This window comes from Vitis vinifera, chromosome 11 (genome assembly GCF_030704535.1).
Source record: "Vitis vinifera cultivar Pinot Noir 40024 chromosome 11, ASM3070453v1".
NCBI lineage: Eukaryota > Viridiplantae > Streptophyta > Magnoliopsida > Vitales > Vitaceae > Vitis > Vitis vinifera.
Window position 1 is genome coordinate 4691525 of NC_081815.1, and position 22159 is coordinate 4713683.

At 35.6% G+C, this 22159-nt stretch overlaps 2 protein-coding genes across 7 annotated transcripts; both read left to right on the forward strand.

Annotated features, from left to right (window-relative positions):
- Positions 1-80: 80 nt before the first annotated feature.
- LOC100250810 (uncharacterized) lies at positions 81-7768 on the forward strand. Of its 4 annotated transcripts, XM_010658128.3 has the most exons (4): positions 88-216; positions 2151-2214; positions 4417-4573; positions 7262-7768. In XM_010658128.3, exons 3-4 carry the CDS (start codon positions 4422-4424, stop codon positions 7410-7412), a joined length of 303 nt encoding a protein of 100 aa, XP_010656430.1. In that variant the 5' UTR covers positions 88-216; positions 2151-2214; positions 4417-4421; the 3' UTR covers positions 7413-7768. The 4 variants fall into 4 exon arrangements, with proteins under 4 accessions (XP_010656429.1, XP_010656430.1, XP_059596797.1 ...); XM_010658127.3 differs by lacking the exon at positions 2151-2214 and having other exon boundaries at positions 81-216; XM_059740814.1 differs by lacking the exon at positions 2151-2214 and having other exon boundaries at positions 92-216; positions 4384-4573.
- A 375-nt stretch (positions 7769-8143) lies between these two features.
- LOC100245670 (uncharacterized) lies at positions 8144-18556 on the forward strand. Of its 3 annotated transcripts, none has more exons than XM_002285205.5 (5): positions 8144-8630; positions 17310-17571; positions 17666-17756; positions 18105-18171; positions 18258-18556. In XM_002285205.5, exons 1-5 carry the CDS (start codon positions 8622-8624, stop codon positions 18309-18311), a joined length of 483 nt encoding a protein of 160 aa, XP_002285241.1. In that variant the 5' UTR covers positions 8144-8621; the 3' UTR covers positions 18312-18556. The 3 variants fall into 3 exon arrangements, with proteins under 3 accessions (XP_002285241.1, XP_010656432.1, XP_059596795.1); XM_010658130.3 differs by having other exon boundaries at positions 17315-17571; XM_059740812.1 differs by having other exon boundaries at positions 17315-17571; positions 18105-18556.
- The last annotated feature ends 3603 nt before the right edge of the window (positions 18557-22159 follow it).

The window sequence follows — 22159 nt, forward strand, 5'->3', positions numbered from 1 at the left end:
TGTATTGGAAAACAGCCCATTTACGGCCCAATGTTCCAAAAATTGGGTCGGCCCAGGTTCAGCCCATTATTACCTGACTGAACAGACGTTATTCACCGCCTTAGGGTTTGCTTGCAGCGGGGAAGCTACGAACTCTGTTTATACTTTATTCAAAAGCAATCAAAAGTTCCCTCTCCAAACGCTGCGTTTCGGTCGATTTCTGACTCTGAGTTCAAGGTAGTGTTCCAATCTCTATTCCTATTCAGTCTATCGACTTCTAGGTTGGATGACAATTGTTTGGATGCTGAGAACATAATGCGAAAATGAAGAAAACTTTGAATCGTAAAATTTTCACCGTCTAGGGCTCTGAGAATACAGAAATATGCACTTTACCTAAAACGTATGACACTTTGGCTTAGTTGATCTAAGTTTTTTACTTTTTTTTTTTTTTTTAGGTTTTTTGTTTATTTGGTTTTTTTGCAGCAAAGAAAGTGAGGGAGATAACATAGTAATCAAATGTGTGCGCGTGTTTTTTTTTTTTTTTTTTTTTCATTTTTTTGGTTACCGAAGAGAGGGTCGGTTTTCACTCTGAGTGCTTGATATATTGGGAATGCTGCTGCTGGAAATTTGAATTTTAGGGTTTCTCCTTGAATGGCGGTGGAACTTTTGGCAGTTTGGTTTACAGCTCGAACTGAATTTTTTGTTAGATTAAAGGTCTTTTCTTTTTGGGAATGTTTGCCTCCATAAAGATAGATTTAGAGTCTGTTTGGCAGGAAAAGCTTTTAATCTTTCTAACATTTGAAATTTTTTATCATTAAAAGTGTTATAAATACTATAATCGTTTTCTAGAATCACTTCCAAACACACTTTTAGTTTAGATACAGAGGAATATGAATTGTAAAATATAAAATATGAATGCCACTTTACTTCAAATTCAAACTGACTGTTTGTCTTAGTTAAATTGAGGGGTTTTTTTCTTCTTTCCGATTTTTTGGAAGCAAAAGATGAGAGTTAACATAGGGTTTAAAATGTTGTCTTCTTTTATTGTGCTATTTTCTTGGAAACCAAACAGAGGGGTAGGATTTCTCTTTGAATGCATTTAACTTGTCAATATGATTATTGAAAATTTTGAATTATGGGATGTCACTTTGGAGATAGATCTAGCTAGAATTTTGTAAAATGAAGTATCTCGTACAATCATGTTTAAAAAATGATTTGACTTGACTTAAAGTTCACAATTTTACTGTGGAAACATAAATAGTACCTACCATGTTGCTAATTGATCCCAATTTAAATGGAAGACTTTGGAAGGACAGGAAGAGCAACTAAAAAGATTAAAACTCTTTATCTGTTAAAAAAGGAAGAACTTTAGAGTTAAAAAAAAACTGTAAAATGAATTGAATTTTATCAGTCATAACCTTTAAATAATAAAAAGGTGAATTTGTTATGAGGGTAGAAAAAAATATACTAAATTGATTTGTGAAAAAAGAATGGTAAAATTGAAGATAAAATCATTTATGGAAAAAATGATAAAAATAAAAAACTACCTTGTCACCAATAATACCCATTTGAAAATCCAGAAACATCTACTTTCACGGTTTGGATCAACAGAGAATGAACAACGTGATCCATCACTAGGTAACCCTATTCCTAAACCCCTTTTGTTTTCTTGCTGTGTATAATGAGAGAAGTAACATGTAGTCCCAAGAGAAATTACAAGAAAGGGAAATTTCTGGCACATTTGAAAGAGTATGTGTGCATACACTACCAAACGACACTGGAATCTGCATTTTGAGAGCTGGAATTGGTAGCCCTTTTGCACGGTCATTCGTGTGACTCTATTCTCAACTCTATGTTTTTTAATGTAAATTTGTGCTTGCTACTGTTATTAAACTTGTTGCAAAGGATACTATGTTTGAACATTTTCTGGATTTTAAGGCATTATTTTGGGTAAGGTGTTTTATGTGAATATTATTCTTTTGCCCTTGATTTTTGTGGAAGTAATTGTTTATTTGGTTCTTTGGAAATGCTGAATGTATTTGGGTGTGCGTGCTTCACATTTTTCATATGGTGATGCAAAATTTGGTTCTTTGTGAGGGTTTTCGTGTTATAGAGAGCTTTGGCTTTAACTCCCACCATGGTCTGAGTCTATCCCTTGATACTTTATGCAGAAAATGCTGAAGGTTGAATCCTTTACCTGACCATTCATCTCAAGATCCTGATAATAGAACTTATGTTAGTTCATGGTTTTCTTTCTCTCCAATTCCTATTTATAGAATTTGTTTGTTTCCAAAAACTATTTTCTTGCTTTTGATAAACCTGTGGAAAAATCAGGGATCTTGTATGACAGTGGTAAATGAAAGAAATTTGTAAAAAACAAGGAAGAAGAAGAAGTGTTTATGCACTTTCACACCATATCCATAGGCAACCTGGTAGGAGAAGTTTCACTAATACATAGGGAGAACGCAGAGAGATGTTATCTAGAATCGTATGTCCTCTCAACTACAGAGAAACACTACTCCCAACTTTACAAAATTTGCCTCCATACCATCATTGCTTGATTGGCAATCTTAAAAATGATACAATAATGGTACCAAATAGTTCATTAATAGACAAAAGAGTTTGACAAGAACCCAGACAACTTTAGAAAAAGCCAATCCCTAAAAAAAAAAAAGGGTTTAAGACACTTTACCTCCTCAACCTATCCAGTGTTTTGCACATTGCCCCTTTAGGTTTAAATTGAACACATTGCCCACAAGCTTCATAAATTGCAACGCATTGCCTTTTTCGTTAGATGGTGTTAGTTTAAGTGGATGGAAATGTCACTTGTTTTACACATGACTAACCAATGAAAGGTAGATTTGCAAATTCCTAAACCTAAAAAGTCACTCCTCCCTCAGTCTTCGTTTTCGTTTAAGTCTGTAATACATTGCAGCCCTAACCCTGTTTGGCTGCTGAGAAAATGTAAAAACAAAACAAATCAAAGTTCTTAAATTGTAATATCCATTGACCTCACTACAACTAGTTAACATAGTTGAGTAGAGATTTCAATTTCCTTTTAGAAACCAAATCAAAGAAAACCTATAACAACCCAAAATTCCAATCTCCCCTCTTTTCCGCCACTTTCTTTGCAACCAAACAACAAGAACATATAAAGTCAAACCACCCAAATCCCACATTTCAGTGAGCATTGCACACACAAAAACAATTTCGTCCAAATGGGTACCCTTCAAAATCAAGCCAAAAACTAAAAAACAAAAAAAAAAAAATAAAAACAAAAAACAAAAAACAAAAAATTCATTCCAATAATCACACCAGAAAATGCCCATTTGTAGACCCCCAAAATTCAAAACTCCAACCTCCCTTAGCTCCTTTTTCAGAGGTGGAAGATCTACAATGCCTACGAAAAAAAATGTATGATTAAGGTTTGAAGATTGGAGTAAGAAGGAGGAGAAGCTAGTAAGAAGATAAAGACAAAATGCTGAAACTGCTAACCACTTGTAAAATGAGGAAAATGCTGAAAATTGCACCCCAAACAAGGCTAGGGCTGCAATTTGTTGCAGATGGAAATGAAGATGAAGACTGAGGGAGGGAGAGTTGTTTGGGGATTTTTGGATTTGGGGGTTTTTGGGTTTGAAAATTTTCAAATCTACCCTTCATTGGTTAGCCACATATACAACACATGAGATTTCCGTCCACTTATACTAACATCGTCCAACGAAAAAGGCAGTGCTGCAATTTAAGAAGCTTGGGGTACAATGTGTTTGATTTTAAACCTAAAGGGGTAATGTGCAAAACACGGGATAGGTTGAAGGGGTAAAGTGTATTAACAACCCCCCCCCCCCCCCCCCCCCACAAAAAAAAATAAAGGCTTCTCATCTTTCTCAAATTTTCTTTACATGTTTTTTTTTTTTTTTTCACCTAAATTCATTGATCTAGGAAAATTTTCGCTTCCCAAGATTTTCTTTAAGACACTGTCGCTTTAAGAAAGAAGAATAAAATAACATAGTTTGTTGGTTTGGTTATCACCAAGCCTAATAATCTCCATCTTGATTGCAAGTATATGTAGAGCAACAACTAGAAATCATGGTAGCTCAACTATTTAGGGTTCGATGGACTATAGCTTATGTGTTTTTGGTCCAAGGAAAGAAAACATGAAATCATTCATGGGATTGAATCTCAATTAGATATTCTCAAGGAGAAGGTTTATATAAAAAAAAAAATTGAAGTTTTATCACAATGTAGTCTAACTAGAGAGCCTTTGTGCTACCATTGTTTTATGTTGTTTCTTTTCACTCCCATTGCGAAGCTTCTTAATGACTTTTGTGTTTTTCCCCTTCTTCATTTTACTAGTGTTTGTGAAATTTATTTCCTTACATTGGTTCATGTGTGATTATTGACTAGAAGGTTTGATGAGTTCTTAATTCCAATCTTCAGTAGCCATGAAGGTGCGATCATCAGTGAAGAAAATGTGTGAGTATTGTAGAACAGTCAAACGTCGTGGGCGAGTATATGTACTATGCACAGCCAATCCCAAGCACAAGCAACGACAAGGCATGTCAACATTTGCCCATGAAGGCCCTCTTCCTCCAATGTATGCATTTTCTTCAAGCTCTATCTTTCTTTTCATTTTGAGTTGTTCTTGTGTGCACCATGGGTGAAGAATTTAGGTTACTGCTGAGGCATTGTCAAAATATTTCCAGCTTTTTGAGCTGATATTCTTTGTATCAATATAACCATCTTTTCATCATTGATTACTTTAAAGAAGGGACACCAAGTCATCAAATTGAACCTAGATTTTCAAGTTCTTTTTATTTAACCTTTGTACTGAAAAAACTTATTATTAATTAAAGAACAATATGTATGAAAAAATGGGAAAAAGAAAAAGGGAAAAATAAAAATGAGACAAAGTTTAATTGTTTTATAAAATATGAAATAAGGAAAATATATATATATATATATATATATATATATTTTATCAGCAAATAAGGGAGTATAATTTAATCTTCAGGTTTTAGATTATTAAGCCCTAAATTGGGTTGAAAGTTTTTTAGGGAAAGGGAGTTACGAAATGTGCTGTGAAAATGACCTCCACATTGAAGTAAAGAATGAAATTTCACACACCTTCTGCCTACATATCCTCTAAAGCACCCTAAGCAGTATTCGATCAATTAACCTTGGTTCATTGTTATTAAGGCATCTGGACAAAACTTACGTGAAGGGACATCTATGCGGCAAAAATCTTTCTGATTTTTTTGCCAAGTGCACTTTGTATACATCCCGTGTACTCTTGTGTGCTTTTAGCTCTTATTAATACATTCTATTACTTATCAAAAAGAAAAAAAAAATGCAGCAAAAAATGAAAAGCCCTATGTTCAAGAGTTCAGCCTTGATTAGCCTGCTGGGCCTGGTGGCCCTTAAGTATTATCCTGAGCATATTTTTAGTTGCCAAATCAATGCCAATTAAAGTAGCTTTTTTTGCTTGGGAGGCGACGTGGGGGAAGGTGCTTACTCTGGACAGGCTCCAGATAAGAGGGGTGCAACTCCCTAATTGTTGTTTTCTGTGTGGTTGTGAAGAAGAGAATGTAAATCATATTCTTTTACACTGTATAGTGACTAGAGCTCTGTGGGATATTATTTTAGGGTTAGTAGATGTTAAATGGGTCTTCCCAGAAACTGTAAAGGAGGTCTTAACTTCCCGGAGGGGTCCATATGTAGGGAAGAAAAGGAAAAAGATTTGGAAATCCATACCGTTGTGTATTTTTTGGACGGTTTGGAAGGAGAGGAATAGGTTAGCTTTTAGGGGGGGTGTGTTGAATATTCAGAAATTAAAGAATTCTTTTGTTTGTAACTTATGGAGCTGGGCCAAAGTGTATTTAGGCGAGGAGTCTCTCTCCCTTATAGGCTTTTTGGAGTGGGTAGCTTCCACTTAAGGGGAGGTAGTTTTTTTGGTCCTGTTCTTTTTTTGAGGCTGTAGTCGCCTTGTATACTCCCTGTATGCTTTGTGGCGTTTAGCCTTTTCTAATGCATATCTTGTTTACTTATCAAAAAAAGAAAAGTTTCACTGTTGATAATTATATTACTTTTTGCCGATTTTTTTTTTTTTTTTTGAATTTGATGGAAAGGATCTTTATTATGACTTGGAAATCACAATAATCACGTGATTTTTAGAGGAAAGCATGTTAGGCTTTTCCTTGTAAAAAAAAAAAAAAAGAAATCTTGATAACTATAGATCTGTTTGAATGGAAGTTGAGGTTTGATGGCTCTTAGTTTAAGCCTCATCCTTCGTAAGGAAAAAAAAACGGCGGTTGGGGGTGGTAAAAATTCTCTTGGAACCCATAGCCGTAGACATTTGGCTGTCAGATTGGTTAAACCATAGCCATAGAGTTTTGGCTGTCAGATTGGTGTTATGGTGTTGTATAGCTGCTTGTTTCTCTTTTTGTTTCCTTAATTGTATTGTTTATGAATTCTATATATTTGGGTTGTGCCTCTTTTTTGTTAGGTTCCCTTTAATTTACTTTTAGGTTGCCAATTTGTGTTTTTTAATTGCCATACTGGTCAGGTCCTTTATATAATTTTTACATCTGTAATTGCATTTGTTTGATTTTTTCAGTTCTGCCCATTGATTAAACACTTGAAGAACCATATAGAGGAATGTGCATATAATGAGTCCAGGGGAACTGATAGAGGGGGAAAAAACAATTTAAAAGAAATAATTGTATTTTGGGATGCAAGCATGCTACCCATGTCTGATGCTGCTAATTGAGAAATGACTCATTTATGAATTGACTCAGAAGTTAAGATCATTTATGTGCTGCTTTATGTGTTGCTGTGCCTGTCAGATTTATGGAGTCATGTTATCTGAACATTTTTTTTTGCCTATACGTTATTTTAATGAATGTAATGAAAGAGTTAGTTGATATGAATTTTGATTAGATAGTCTATTGACTCTATCCTGTCGGTTGTGGTGCTGCACAAGTGCCCAACTGAAAGAAACTAGGTGCTGAAATGGACATTTGCAGAGTGAACAAATGAATGAATGAGTTGTTTCCCAATAGCTCAGTTGAAAAGGCTTATGAAGCACAACACACACACACTTTGAGATTGTGGAAGCCCCCAGTTGAGTTCTGATCTTTTGAGATCCTCATTTGGTTGCCAGGTTGCTGGAACCCATGAGAAAACATAATGCATTTATATGACTCTGAGAATGATACTGTGAAATTCCACCTACTAAACAATGCAATTTGCTTTTAATAATGTGTCTATTGGTATCTGTTTTCAGGTCCTCAGAGATGAATGCCAAGCAGGAGATCTCACGGAACCACAGGTTGCAGGGAGGTCTGGCATCTATTATACCCAAGAAGCCTGAGCCATCTATGATGTATGGATGGAGAGCATCTCTGGCATCTCTCCTGTTCAAGCAGGTGAATTAGCAGCAGAAGGAAAAACAAAAACAGAAATATGACAATTTATCCTGTGATGGTGCCTTTCTATATTTTCCTTGTTTTGGTAATTTGCACTGGGTTGGCTGCGATAGTAATAAATGAGAATTAATATTTATATAGAGGATAAGGCAGCCAACCGATTATTTTCTTTTTCCTTCCATTGTTTGAAAATGGAGGGTGGGGTTTGGGTTGGTGCTGGTGTGGTTAACGGTTGGTGCCGGTGGTTAGGAACGGGTTGGTGTTGGAGTGTTACAGGTACTCTGCCTTCTGCAATATCCATGTCCTGCAAACAGATGTTGGCTTCAACCTCAAATCAACTACCAACTTCCTATTTTGACCTCCCATTTCATTCTTCCTTGAATGCGTCATTTATTTCAAAATAGAAAAATATTAAATTTAAAGTCTATTTAAAAAAATTTAAGTGTTAAAATTTTTTTAATATATGAAAATTTAAAATATTAAAAAGAAATCTCTAAAGATATTAGGGTAGCTTATATGTATCAAATACATACAAAGAATCCCTTCAAGGACCAAAGAAACGTCAAAGACATGCACCATGTTTTTATTATTTTGTACTCTTCTTTTGCAAGATCTCAATGAGGCATGGGATGTATAGTGGAAATTCATTACCTTAGTGGGAGTAATCAAGCGATGATTAAAGAAGAATGATAAAGATTGGACTCGGTTGGCTGCCTTATCTATATATATAATATTAAATTATGACATAGATAAAGATATGAGAGGGGTAGGAGACTTATAATTGAAGCAGAGAGCCCTTGACATGGTTCAGAAATTAAACCTTGATTGCGACTCTCTTATCCAATTTTGATTTGACCCACTTTTTTTTTTCCAAAGAAAAATGTGCTTATATTAACTCCAATAATGACCATTCAGCAGTATTCACTGCTCCCACTTTGGAATCCATTTCCATTGCAACATTTACTTACCCATTCCGCACTTGTTTTAACGGCGGCGCTACAAAAAGTAGTTCAACGCAGTAATGAGGTTCTGGCGGTTCTCTTTTATCCTTTTTCTTTTGCCTTCCTTTGTTCCGTTTCCGGCTATTTTGAGATCCCCTTTGTAATGTTCTTGGAATCCATGTTTTGGGTGGTGCCGAGATCTGCACTTCTGCGGTTTTTTTGGGCGTAATATGATAATCTACACTCCCCTATCTGCTTGGATCGGTCGCGTTTTTGCATGCATGGGGTAAGTAGTCGATTCCACCTCTAAGATCCACTCTTTTCTGCTTCGATTAGGCTTCTCTTTGTTTTTCCCTCTTGTTTGGTTTCCGAGAAAATTGAGGAAAGAGGGAAAAAAAAGGGTAAGAAATTTGTAATTTGCTCTTTACTTTTGAGAAACTGAAAGCCAAAAGTTATAATTGTAATTGTAATCATAAATATTCTTTTTATTTTTTCTACGATAATTTTTTTTTTTTTTTGGGAAGATCATGGTTTGCTGTATATTGTGGATTATTTGGACCAATGACGGAAGAGTCTGTACTGAGAGAGAATAGCATTCGTCTAGGCATACATATTACCAACAGATGAGAGAGAAACCTTCGAAAGAATATCACCTCTACGAACTCAGAACATTACAGTATCAGGCTGTGTTTTGCTTTGATAGTAAAGGATGAGGATCACTGTAGGAAAGGGCAATTTGTCATGTCTTCTTTTGCGATATGAAGCTCTCAAAGGTCGAGAGCCAATCGCTTTATAGAAATCAAATTTGACCACCTTCAGTATCTTGTCCAGCACTGCGGAGATAAGAAGGCTACTTTTCCAAACTCGTTGAATCCTTCTCATTTCAAAGTAATGGAAGATCTGAAAAGATTGAAAGGAGGCAAAATGACAAATTCACCAAACAATTATGACCTTCAGTTAGTGGTATTCTCCCCATCTTCCTTGATAATTACATGAATTTTACACAGAGAATTTCCTGCTAATTATGGTTTTCCCACTGTTCCCACCTTGAATCAACCTCTAGTCAAAGGTATGGATATTTCACAGGGAGAGTACTCACTCCATACTAAGAGAACTATGAGTTATTGCGATATTTTTGGAGTCCCCAACATTGATTAGTTTTGTCTCTGTAATCTTGATTGTGAGACATGAGATTGCTTCTGCTGAAGTAAATCGATGATTTTTAATCATCAATGAAGGGAGTCAGGCCTGTGCCTAGTTCTCCCAAAGCTTTCAAAGAAACTCCTATGAATCTGATTCACCAAAATACAAGAGTTGGAAGAGATAGACCCTAACTCAACCCCTCCATCTTACCTAAAATCATGTTATCAAAAAAAATCTTACCTAAAATCATGTGCCATGAGAGGTATAATAATCACTTCCACTTGATATGGTTTTGTGCTTTTCCTTTATCAAATTGATAGAGAATCCTAAAAAATGCCACTATTTGATCGTGTCAATGCAATTGTTTGCTATACTTACACAGCCCAAAATTTCCTCCCTTGAATTGATGCACAGAATGGCTGGGAGCATGACCTTCAGCCTGAGGATAGGGCTTTTGATGTGCTCTTTTAAAAACTTCCTAGTTTAATTAGATGAAAAGTACTGAGGGTCTAAGCTCCAGGTCTCAACAAAGATATCCAATCTTTGTTATAGGATTTTCATTATGCACTGCTATAGGATTTCTCAAATGATATCCAATCTTACTTGTAATTGACAAGGAAAACAATGTTACCCAATTGTTTCATCTTCTCTAGTTCAATAATATTTTTTAGATTACTGCTTGACCTAAAGGAACGCTAATAAATTGGCTAACAACATATTCCCTTTCAAATCCTTATGTGCAGCTGCAATCCACACATAGAGAAGAAAATAAACATACAGTTAAATAAATAGACAAAAAATGGAGGAACAAATAAACTAAGAGACTTGAACCCAAGGACCCTAGAAACAAAGTTGGGATGCCATATTAAACTACCACTAGGCCCAAAAGGTTAAGGTATTAGGAAATAAGCAATATATATATATATATATATATATATATCAAACTGACAATATCTCTGAGCACCTTATCTATGTGGATAAGTCTTTCTATCCATGCATAAAATTCAATCAAAATGCTCTTCACCAGAGGTTGGTCCATAAGCTCCATTTGCCTTGTATGATTCAACCGTGGCATCTCAAATCAAACCCTTTCCAAGTGTGAGGAATGTTACCCTAATAGCTGAGACAGGGTCTAGATTTTGATATTGGCAACAATGAGGGAGAATATTTTTTGAAAGTGCACTATCACTGTATCACATATGTTCAAGAAAAACAATGAGACCAACTGTGTTTTAGATCATGGTTGTGTACTTCTCTATTCTCACATTCCTTGCTTGTATGCAGTTTTGGTTCTACCACGTGTGGTTCTCTCTCTTTGTTGTAAAGGGAAAAAAGGGTTTTCATATAGGTCCTTAGGATTTCCACCCTTGAACTTTTTTCCTTATAGCATGAACAACTGTGCTCTTAACCTTCTCTATTTCTATCTCCTGGTCTCCAATCCCTATTCTCTCATCAAGTATTTCATTTGTCCTTTACTCTTGGGCCTAGGACTTGATTTATGAAAGGAAGAAATGACCTACAGTGTTCTTGATACTGCTAACATCCAAAATCCTGCTTGTTGTCATTCTTTTTCACCTTGATTTATGAAAGGAAATAATGATATCAATTTTGTTGTGGTTGAGAACCTATATTGACAAGCTCTTTGAAACTATTATTTGGCTAGGAATGAATCTAATAGTCCATTTTTTCATCTTTTGAGTTGCAACATTCTTTTTTTCTGCAAAAGAAAGATGTTCTGTTATGTATCTGTGTTATGATCACCCGGATGAAGGATGAGGGGAGGAAAGCGTTGGTTTGGTGTGGATTTGAAGATGTTTGAATCTCTGTAGAAGAGGTCAAAGGGGAGCTGTTAAGAAGTATTTTGGAAAGGGGTAGAGGATGTTCCATTTGGATAAGATTTGGTGAACTTAGTTCTTCCCATCTTTTGGATGGAGTGGAGTTATGCAGCCGGGGTGACAGAGGGAAGCCTTTCAGCAAGTGATGGCTAGAAGGGGAGAGAGTTTACAGGGTTGAGTGTCGTTGTAATGATGCTGGAAAGTTCATCCTTTGTTCAATGTGCTCCACGGAGGCAAAGGGGTTTGTTTTGGTGTTCTTAGAAGGGAAAGATTGTTTGGGGGGTTGGGGCATTGTGGCTAGGAAACTTCGCAACTTGGGAGTGACTCTTGGCTCTCAAGTTAGTAGAGGTGCATTGTTCTTTGCGGGCCAGTCAAAAGAGAGAACCTTAACAAGGGTCTCCTTTGGTGTGTCTTTTGCAGACAAGGTGAAGAAAGGTTTAGAAGTCTTGGGAAAGGCAGTGTGGTTTCAAATGGGGGAAAAGGAGGTTTGTCTTAAAAAGGATTCTTTGAAGAGTTGTCTAGTGGGATGATGAGGGGATTATTCAAATTTGGTGTTGGGGTTGCAAATTCTGAAGAAGTGGATAGTTCGCAATTCATACTTAAAAGGGGGAGTTGATCTATTTTTGTTAGGGGGGCTCTTATCCTTTTCAAATTTTATTCTTTTGAAGATGAAGAGGAGGTGATGCATAGGGATTTAAGGAGGTTTGCCAACAAATGTTTATCCTTGGAGAGATGATTGGGGGAGGTGGGGTGTCTGGAAGAGACATTCATGCAAAGGAGGTTTAGGGTACGCTGGTAGGGCTACCTTTGCATTTGTGGGACATGGCATTGTTTATAGGGGATTGTTGTGGGGGCTTTGTTGTAGTGGATAAAGACACTGCAAGATGTTGTAACCATAAATGGGCAAGATTTCTTGTGAGGTCAAATGGCAAGAAGCTTCTTGATTCCCTTCAAGTGGTAGTGGGGCTCCTCTGCTACTTAGTTCAACTGTAATGGGAGGCTTTACTTTGGTTATCTCAGGTCGCCACCAGGAAAGTTGAGAAGAAGCAAGATGTTAAGGCGGAAGAAGAAGAAGAAGAAGAAGGTGCTGATCCACATGCCATTAAGGGCGTGAGAGAGGAGGTTTGACCTAGTCGCAAAAGTTTAGAGGATGTGTCAAGCGTGGGAGCTCACAGGGGTTTCATGGTTGGGGAAGCAGTTGGCGGCCATGAGATGTCATCTTCTCTAGGTCATTATGATTGTGGGATAAGGTTTGGAGAGGTGGATCTTAGGCCACCAAAGGAGGCCCAATGTAAGGTGGATAACACGACACTTTTGGGTTGGCGCTGTAAGGATGGCTTAATCACCAGTTTCTCTTATGGATTGGGCTTGACCCAATTTTCTAACGTAAGTGTTTTGAACAATAGACCAAGGGAGGTGGATTAGGCTTCAAATGGTTCTAAGGGGCTTGAGAGTTGTTTTAATCTCTCATTCTTGGAAGGAGAATGTATTGAGGGTTGTGAAAATGAGCCAATGTGCAAAATGGAAGCCCTGGAAGGCTTGAGTCTTGCTCTTGTGCCATCTCCAATTGTTTTTTATGGCTCATGGCTGGGTTGTGAAGACAATTCATGTCCTATTCTTGGTTGCTCTTCCCTACGCCCAGAGAAGAGAGCACCTTTTGCCAACATTGCTCTTTTATTTGAAGTGGAAGGTTTTTCTAGTAAGTTTTCAACTACGGTGTGCCTGATGGGGGGAAGGTCTTCTTCAGCTACTTTCATGTCCAAAGATGAAGGTTTTTCTTTGGGGAGGATTGAAAGCTTGGTCTCCCAGAGAGAACAAGACATGGGTCTTTTAGCAGAAGCCAAGTATGTTTACAAACTTCTATGTATGAGTTATGGTGAGGGTTTGGTTGTGGAAGTCCCAGAGGGTCAACCTAAAGATGTGAAGGATCCAAACCTAGAAGTGTGTAGTAAGGAAGGGGTTTCAGGTTTTGGGAGTCCAAATAGGGGCCCATCAGATGTAGAAAGCCTCTCCAATCCTTTTTGTCATAAATTTATTTCTTTTAGCAAGTTTCTAGGATTGCTAGTGATTGGGTATGAGAAGGAAATTGTTTCCCTATTGAGAAAGATGGAAACCAGAAAGGTTCTTAGAGCATTGGCTGTGAAAAGGAGGCCCTCCTCCACTCCTTGCCTTGTTAGGGAGCTTTGAAATTTGGAATGCTCGGTCAAATACTGCAATTCAAACAAAAAAGAGAAGAGCTAGAGTAATGGATGGGAGATGGTTTGCAAGTGACCTTGTAGGTTGTTTTTGGGGCCGCTGTTGGTTGGCTTAGAGGGGTTGTTGTTGGTTGGTTGCTATTGTAGGTTACGTTTGTTATGTTGGGGGTTTCTTGTTTTTTAGGCTTTAAGGTGATGTCTTTTATTTCAGGTGTTGGTTTGTTTTATCTTTCCCTTTTGCTTGTTTGCGGTTGCATTTTGTAGACTTAGGGTGTACTTTGTACGCCTTTAATATATTTGCATTGTTTACCTATCAAAAAAAAAAAAAAAACATTCTTTTTTTTCTGTAAAAGAAGAAAGATTTGTATTAAAGAATGAGTAATACAACGTCTACACAACATGATTTTTCTATTGTCCTCGGACAATCATAAATGCATTTCTAGTTATAGTATCGGCTTATGTGTGTGTATGTGTATATAGATATTCATTATCGGTATTATAACTTAAATGAACAATAGAATCAACAATCCTATTGGCTTCTTTGAAGGCATACCTATGTGTGAGAAGCTCAAATTTACTAATTATAAACCAAATATTGTGCATAAACATAAAGATGTTGGCTGAAATCTTAATTGATATGTTTATTATGTCAATAAGAACATTGACATCTTCTTTGGCTCTCAATCTTTTAATAGCATGACAAATAGCTCATATATGCCCATTTCTTAGAGCTTCACATTCAGGAACAATAATAAATGCATTCCTTAGAGATCTATAATGAAATTTGTCCATCACACCCCTTTCAATAATTCTATTAGCTTGAAACCTCCTTGTTCTGGAGGACTCCTCCAATGAATCCATCTACTTATATTTCATCAAGTTTAGTGAAGTGTCCAAAACTAAAAATAAGGATTAGAGTCACACTTAGTATTCTTGAAAGTAGTCCAATTGATTAAGTTACTCCTAAAATAGTTAGGACTAGGACAACAAGGTTTAATCCTTTCCCAAATGATCTTAACAAAGAAATAATGCATAAAAAATATGACTAAAATCTTTCCAATCATTTTAAGGCATAATTTGTAGAAATAGATCAACCCCTAGAAAAGTAACGAAAGTTTTAGTTGGAATAGTGTTAAGGTTTTACAATGAAAGGTAAAACTTGATTTCTTTGTGAACAATTGAATTCTAACCTAATTCAATAAGTCAATTTTAAGATAATGATTTTTTTAGGGACAAAATTAATTTGGAAAAAAATTAGTTGATACCAATTGGGGGGTTACTAGTATTGAGGACCTAGCTAGGGTACTAGGTTGAGAGTGGGTACTCTCTTCACCAATATTCTAGGCCTTCCATTAGGAGCTCTTTTCAAATCTTCACGAGCTTAGGATGTAGTAGAGGAAAAATTCACAAATAGTTTGCTTCATGGAAGAGACAATACCTATCAAAAAGGAGAAAGACTAAGAGGGTGTTTGGTAAATCAATTTAATGACTTAATATGACTTAATAATTTAATTTAAGTCATTGAGTAGATTAAATATATTTAATAAAATAATTTAACATCACAATTTAACGTTAAAAATAACTTTAAGTATTAAGTCAAAATAGTTAATTTATTCTTAATCTCAAATCTTTTTTATCTCATTTACCTATATATAATAAGAGTACATTTTACAAATATGACTTCACATTCATGACTCATTTTTTTTATAATAAACATTTTGTGACTATCTTATGTATTTATAATACTTTAAACTTATTGTTTAAATTAATGAAAATAAATATTAGTTAAATTTAACAAGTATAAATATTAATTAAAATTAATAAGGGTAAATATATCTATTTGATGTTCAAGAAAAATTTTAAGTTAATTTTACCAAACAACTTTAATACTTAAAGTAAAAATTATGTAATAAGTTTTAAATTAACAATTTAAGAATGATTAACTTAAAGTCAACTTAAGTTATTAAATAATAAGTATTAAGTTTTACCCAACACCATCTAACTTACCAGTTTACTTAAGTAAAGAGGATGTTATCTAGCTTATCAATTTACTACGTATCATTATTTGTTAGTGACAAGTTGAAGGTTGGAAAAAATTTAAAGGGATTTCCTTAAGGGGGGGGAGGAGCACTTGAGGGAAAAAAAGGTGCACTTGGTGATTTGATCGACAATTTGCATGGATAAGAGGAGTGAGGACTTGAGTGTTAGAAGTTTGTCCATTCTTAATAGGCTCTTCTTGGTAAATGGTGCTAGAAATTTGCAACTGAGAATGACTCCCTTTGTAAGCAGGTGATTATAGGGAAGTATAGGAAGGAAGAGAGGGGATAGTGCTCTAGGAGAGTGAGGGAAGAGTATGAGCCATGGTAGGGTTTCAAAAGACACTTAGGAGTGAGTAGGAGGTGTTTAACAATAGAACTGGATTTAGAGTGGGAAACAGTCAGAGGGTGAAATTTTAAAAGGATAGGTGGTGGAGTAACAAACCTTTGGAAGAGGCCTTTCTTGCTTTGTTCTCAATAGCCACCGTCAAAGATGTATGGGTAGCCATGGTGTGGGAGTAGGAAGGAAAGGGAGGATGTTAGAACCCCAGGTTCACAGGATAGATTCATGAATGGGATCTACATGAGGTGGAGGCCTTTTTTTGGAGATGACAAGCATATACAATTAGTAGGGATACAAGAGATAAAATGATTTGGCTGAATTGAAATATGGTAAATTCACAATTAAATCTCTATGTTCCTCTTGATTAAATGGAAGAAGGGAGGCATTCCCCGCTTGCATTGTTTGAAATCCGTGGGTTCTGGTGAGGATCAGCCTTTTTTGCTTGGGCAGTTATGTGGGCAAAAGTATCAACATTGGATTAGCTCAAAAGGAGGGGTTTGAGGATGCCAAACAAATGCTATCTATGTAAAGGAGAAGAGAAGCGGTTGATCACATCCTCCTTCATTGCTCCAAAGCAGTCATGTTTTGCCAACTAATTTGTGCTCTTTTTGGAGTACAGTTGTGATTGCTCTCCTTAATTAAAGATGTCCTTTCGAGTTGGGAAGGATCTTTTGTTGGGAAGAAGAGGAAGAAAGCTTGGAGAGTGGTTCCTTTGTTCTTATTTTGCCTTTGGACTACATGCATAGGAGAGTGTTTGAAAATTCCAAAAGAAATGAACTTATCAAAAAAAAAAAAAAATTCCAAAAGAAAGGATAAAGAAAGGATCAAGCAATCAAACACCATTTACTGAAAGAACAAAGAGCAGCTCCTTTGTTCTTATAATTATCTCTAGGAATAGCAATGCCTGTAATATCATTAATCACGTCCATGCGAAGAATGTTGGAGCATGATTCAACTTTCCAAGAAAGAATATGTCAATCTGTGAAGTATTAGAAGGGATACTTCATATATATATCATCTAGAAACTTGCTTTAGCAAATCAATTAATATTTTGAAGATTATTATCATCTAAAAATATGCCAAGGGGTTTCTTATAAACCCAAGATCAATTCAAAAGAACACATGACTACCATTTCCCATGAATCATTCCAATGAATTTCCTCTGATATAAAAGATGGAACATATTTAAAATAAAAATAAAAATAAAAAGTGGCAGACTGCATTTACCTGTACAACTATTAGCATTTGAGAGGAATTCTTTTCTCATGTTGAATGAGAAGAAAGGAACATGCTAAATGATTATGCTGCATTAGTTGGTTAATGTGTCAACGCTTGTATAGCTGGCCTCCATGCTGCTGTGTTCTTTTGTTGAGGATGTTTATTGTATATATGGTTAAACCTGATTTGTAACAGAGCAGAGGTTGTCTTGGATGCTGTACCAAACCCACACCAATTATTGCTGTGGACGAGCCATCAAAGGGATTGAGAATTCAAGGGCGGACAGTGAAGAAACCCAGTATATCAGAAGATTTTTGGAGCACCAGCACATGCGAGATAGATAACAGCACTGTCCAATCTCAAAGAAGCATATCATCTATCAGCACCTCAAACCAGTCCCTTACTCACTATAGTGGCATTGGTAGCACGAGCAATAATTCTGAATTTATAAATCATGGCAAGTTAATTATTTTATTTTATCATCATTTGATGGATTGCTAATCAAATATGGTTTTCATGTGTCCAGCTGCTGACACTCCTTTTGCTTGCAGGTCTTCTTCTCTGGAATCAGACAAGGCTTCAGTGGGTTGGAAATAAAAGGTCTGAGAATCAGAGTCAACAAATTCGGGAGCCCAGATTAAGGTGGGTACCTTGCTTTTTTCCTTTGTTAACCGATTCATATTGTGAAAGCAGTCATCCGGTAGTTTTGTGGATGCAGAGCCAAATGCTTCTACTTCTCATCCACTAAATTAAAATAATCACCATTATCCTTTTCTGCTTTGGAAAATGCATCTGTCATTCATTCATTTCTAGCAATATAATGAACTCTTGATATTCAATACTTATATTACATATGTAATCCATAATCTACTGTAATCACTTCTGGTAATTGTTTCAAGAGTTTCTTAAAGGAGCTTGGGGCATAAGTCATTTAAGTGGATTTTTCTAGCTATATCTTTCTCCAGTGGTTAAACCAGTGTGTCTTTACAGATGGAATGCAACTTATGAAGGTTTACTTGGAACCAACAGGCGTTTCTCCCAGCCCATCCCTCTCTCTGTAAGTCTTCTGTGCTGTAAGGTGGTCTTAAATCAATCTCCCAGTAACCCCCACCGTGGCTAACTGCTTCGATCTTTGACTGACAGGAAATGATAGATTTTCTGGTGGACGTATGGGAGCAGGAGGGGATGTATGATTGACAAAGGGAATTCCAGGAAATGTTTTGGTTTCTTCATATATCAGGAACCCCCGTCTTTATAAATTGTAACTTTATAAAAAGCTTTGATATATCGCTGAAGAGAGAAAAAGGTTGAAAAAAATCAAGGGATTCTTTGTCGGTTATCATTTCAAATGTTAATATCCATCCAATCTTTTTCTCTCTCGCGTACTCATGCCTGTTGAATATTGCCTACTGGACTCAATGGTATCAGCCACTTAATATGCATTTAGTCCTTGGAAAATAGACATGATAACCAAGCTTGGTGGTTTCCAGATTGACCTGACCTCTACCTGTATAGTTTTGATTACTACTGATTAACAGTTGAGGGAACTTGTTATTCATCTTAAGAGTATTCTCAATGACACAATGGTATCATGCGTGATATAATGCCACCAAGAAGCACTGTACATGCTGTTTAATGAAATATCTGTAAGAGGATTGCCACTGAGACAAGGAAGTCATGGTAAATGGGCATTTTGTTGTTTCCTCATCACAATCTGTAGCACTGGAGGGTCAAAATATTTTTACCTTAAGATTTACATATCTGTGGCAGGATCTATAGAAGGCCTGGTCATAATTATAAGTCTTGTGGTGCCTGTCGGCAAAAAATAATGTACTTGGCCAGAATGTTCATAACTGTCCACTACTTATTGTTTAATTTGCTTGGAATTTAGGAACTATGGTCTCATTTCACCTTGCCTCACCAAAAGCCATGCTGCACAAGCTCACAAGAGAAAAAGGCTGAAGCCATCAGTAACATACAAATTCACATGAGAGTATTATTTATCAGAAAAATGATTTTTTTTTTGGAAGCCCTAAAAATTCCTTCCAGTAAAGGACATGGGTGTTGGGTGGTTTTTAATTTTAAAAAAACATGTTGGTCCATATGGTTTGTGGTGGTTGAAACAGAAGGATACTTGGCCTTGGTTTTATTGAAATGGATCTGCATCTACGACTCTAGGGCACATTCGATGATATGGCATGACATGTTCAATGGATCAAGCCTTGATCAAATTTTGTGTTCCGAAACCCCTATGAAGTCTTCCCCTAATTTCCACACCTACTGCAGTATGACCCCAGCCGAATTTCTCTTCATTGTGGTCCTCTTGATTCAATGATACATAGTGGGCGTTGTTTCTGATTTTGAGACATGACATCTATTTTCTTAATTACGGGTGACGTGTACAGCCTTAGTTCCAGAAATAACCCACTTCACAAACATAATTTATGGATTCATCTATAAAACCGAATCAATGTACATTTTTGACTTTCATTGTTTATAACTTCATACCTTAATCCCATTAGACGATTTTAAGTCATTTTAAAATAATAATTTAAAAAACATATTTTAATGACCAAAATTGTTGATTTAAATAAGTAAAAAAAAAAGCTCGCAAAAACACCTCAATTTTTGCCATAATTTTATTAACAAAAATTCACATTTTCCGTGTTGGTTCAAAGACTACTACTTTCCAGCCCGCTGCCCGCCCCGCCGACATACGGTACAAGAGCGACACTTGCGCTTGACATCCCCAAACGCTGCCAAAAATGAAAAATGCATTGACAAGAGAGGAGGTTGACAATCCACCATCTCCCACACGGCAGCTCAAACCAAAAATGAAGATGATGACACTCTCCCAATAAGAAATCAAAAACAAATGCCTAGGTGAAGCTTCCTCCAAGTGTCCCCTAACGATACCACCAACATCCCTCTTTCCTTTCATATTTATCCACTTTCCTTCTCATTTCTTCTGCTACAGCCTAAGCAAATATGCCTTGTACATTCCTACCCTTGTTTTCACGTCTAAACATCATACCAACATTTCACTCACACGAGATAGACTTTTCTTTCTCGAATCTACTTCGTTGCCATCCATGTCAAATTCGAGATACCCAAAAGATTTTCACAAATACTTTTTCCCCTGCCTTCCAATTTTTAATATTGCAAGCCCCCCAACAACGGAATCCGAATTATCAACGCAAAAAGTGGGTGCAAAATCAGACATTAAGCCACTAGGAGATGTAAACCATCATAATCTTTTCCGGACTGCGCGGCCATGTGTGGATGGAGGGAGGGGATGATACAATATTAAAACATGGAGCATATTAGAAAAATAGTAAGTCATTGAAGAATTGAAGACTGGGCCAAGCTACAATGAATCTGGGCGACTTAATGCCCCAAAATTCGACCAACCCATTTGACCAAATCATGTGTTCCCCACTTTTCCATCAATTTTATTTATTTTTTCAATTTTTGGATTTTCTATGTGGATATGATTAGCATGGCTCCCTCTTTCCAAAAAGCAGAACCAGTTAAAAACTTTGGATCAACAGATAAATGCTTTTCGGCAGATCAAATGTGAAACCGTGTGGAATTTCAACCACACGTCTAATGATTTAAAGGATTAGAATCTTATGATTAAAAAAAATGCCACGCTTATTTCATGTAAGATTTATAGTTTATTGTGAATTGGATTTGATTCGATTGGATTAATTATTTTATTAATAAATTTTGGAAGAAATTTCAAATTTCAAAAATTTTGTGTTAAATAGTAATCTCTCTTATATATTTTTTTTCATCATATAAATTTTTTATTAAGTATTTATTTCATAATTATTGAAATAGTTTCTTTAAACCCACTTAATCAGTGGTGTCTAGTAGTGATCCTGACTTGAAGATGAGTTGATAATCATTTGTCTTGTCGTTTATAAGTTGATACTGTTGTTGAAAATAAATCGATAAAGTCAATCCACATGAATTTTACATCAAATAATACTTATACAATTCTTCTTTTAAGTCATGCGTTATATTTGTGATCTCAAGAATCTTTAAGGATGGCCATTTATCTTTTTTGGTGATATGATAAATTGTCGTTATTATAAACAAAAAACTGAGGTATTGAAGATATATTATTGAACTTTCAATCCCTACTATTGAAAAAGAAGAAAAAAAATTAAATAATTAGATAAAATGGAATCAAACCTAAATTTTCACATACATGTGATTGATTGTACTTTTTAATAGGTACGTCTTTGTTCTTAAAGTAAGACCCTATTATGAGACATCTATTTGACCAAGCATCTTGGCCGGTTCATTTTTGTAATTTTTTTTATGCCAGTTTTAAATTTTCATACTTTTTTAGAATTAGTAGGTTTATATAATTAATGTTTTTATTATCAAATAATAATAATAAAAAGGATTGTTAGGGGTTTACAATGACTTTTAAAGATTCAAAGTTATCATTAGTTTTGAATTAGGATCATTGAAGTATATATATAATATATAATTAAGAATTTATAGGTGAATAATGACAATAAAAGGTGTATATTAATTTTTACTTTGGTGTGTAAAAATTATTGATAAAAAAATTTTAAAAAAAAATCAAAATTTATTGAGGATTACTTAAAGATCCATTACAATAGCTCAAGTGCTCAACAAGTTTCTTTATTTTTCATGATTTTTATTTCATGTGTATCATATGCACTCATTAGTGTTTTCCTCGTACAAATATGTTTTATAGTATTAAAAAAATGTATGAAAAATGTTATTGCTATTATTCTCTTGCACATTTACGATATTCTTAAGGGTCCAATTGGTATTTAAGGTTGAGTCATGACGATCAATCCTAATCCATCGAGTCATTGAGGAGTTCATTAAGAAGTATGAAGTGCTATGTTATGAATCCAAAGACATGTATATGTACGGATTCGGATGAGATTCTTGTAAGAAGGTAACTTATGGTTTAAGTTAATTTATGAACTTGTTCTTATTGAATTATCGATTAGATTTGACTAAGTCTAAATTTATGTAAATTGAGCTTAAAATTT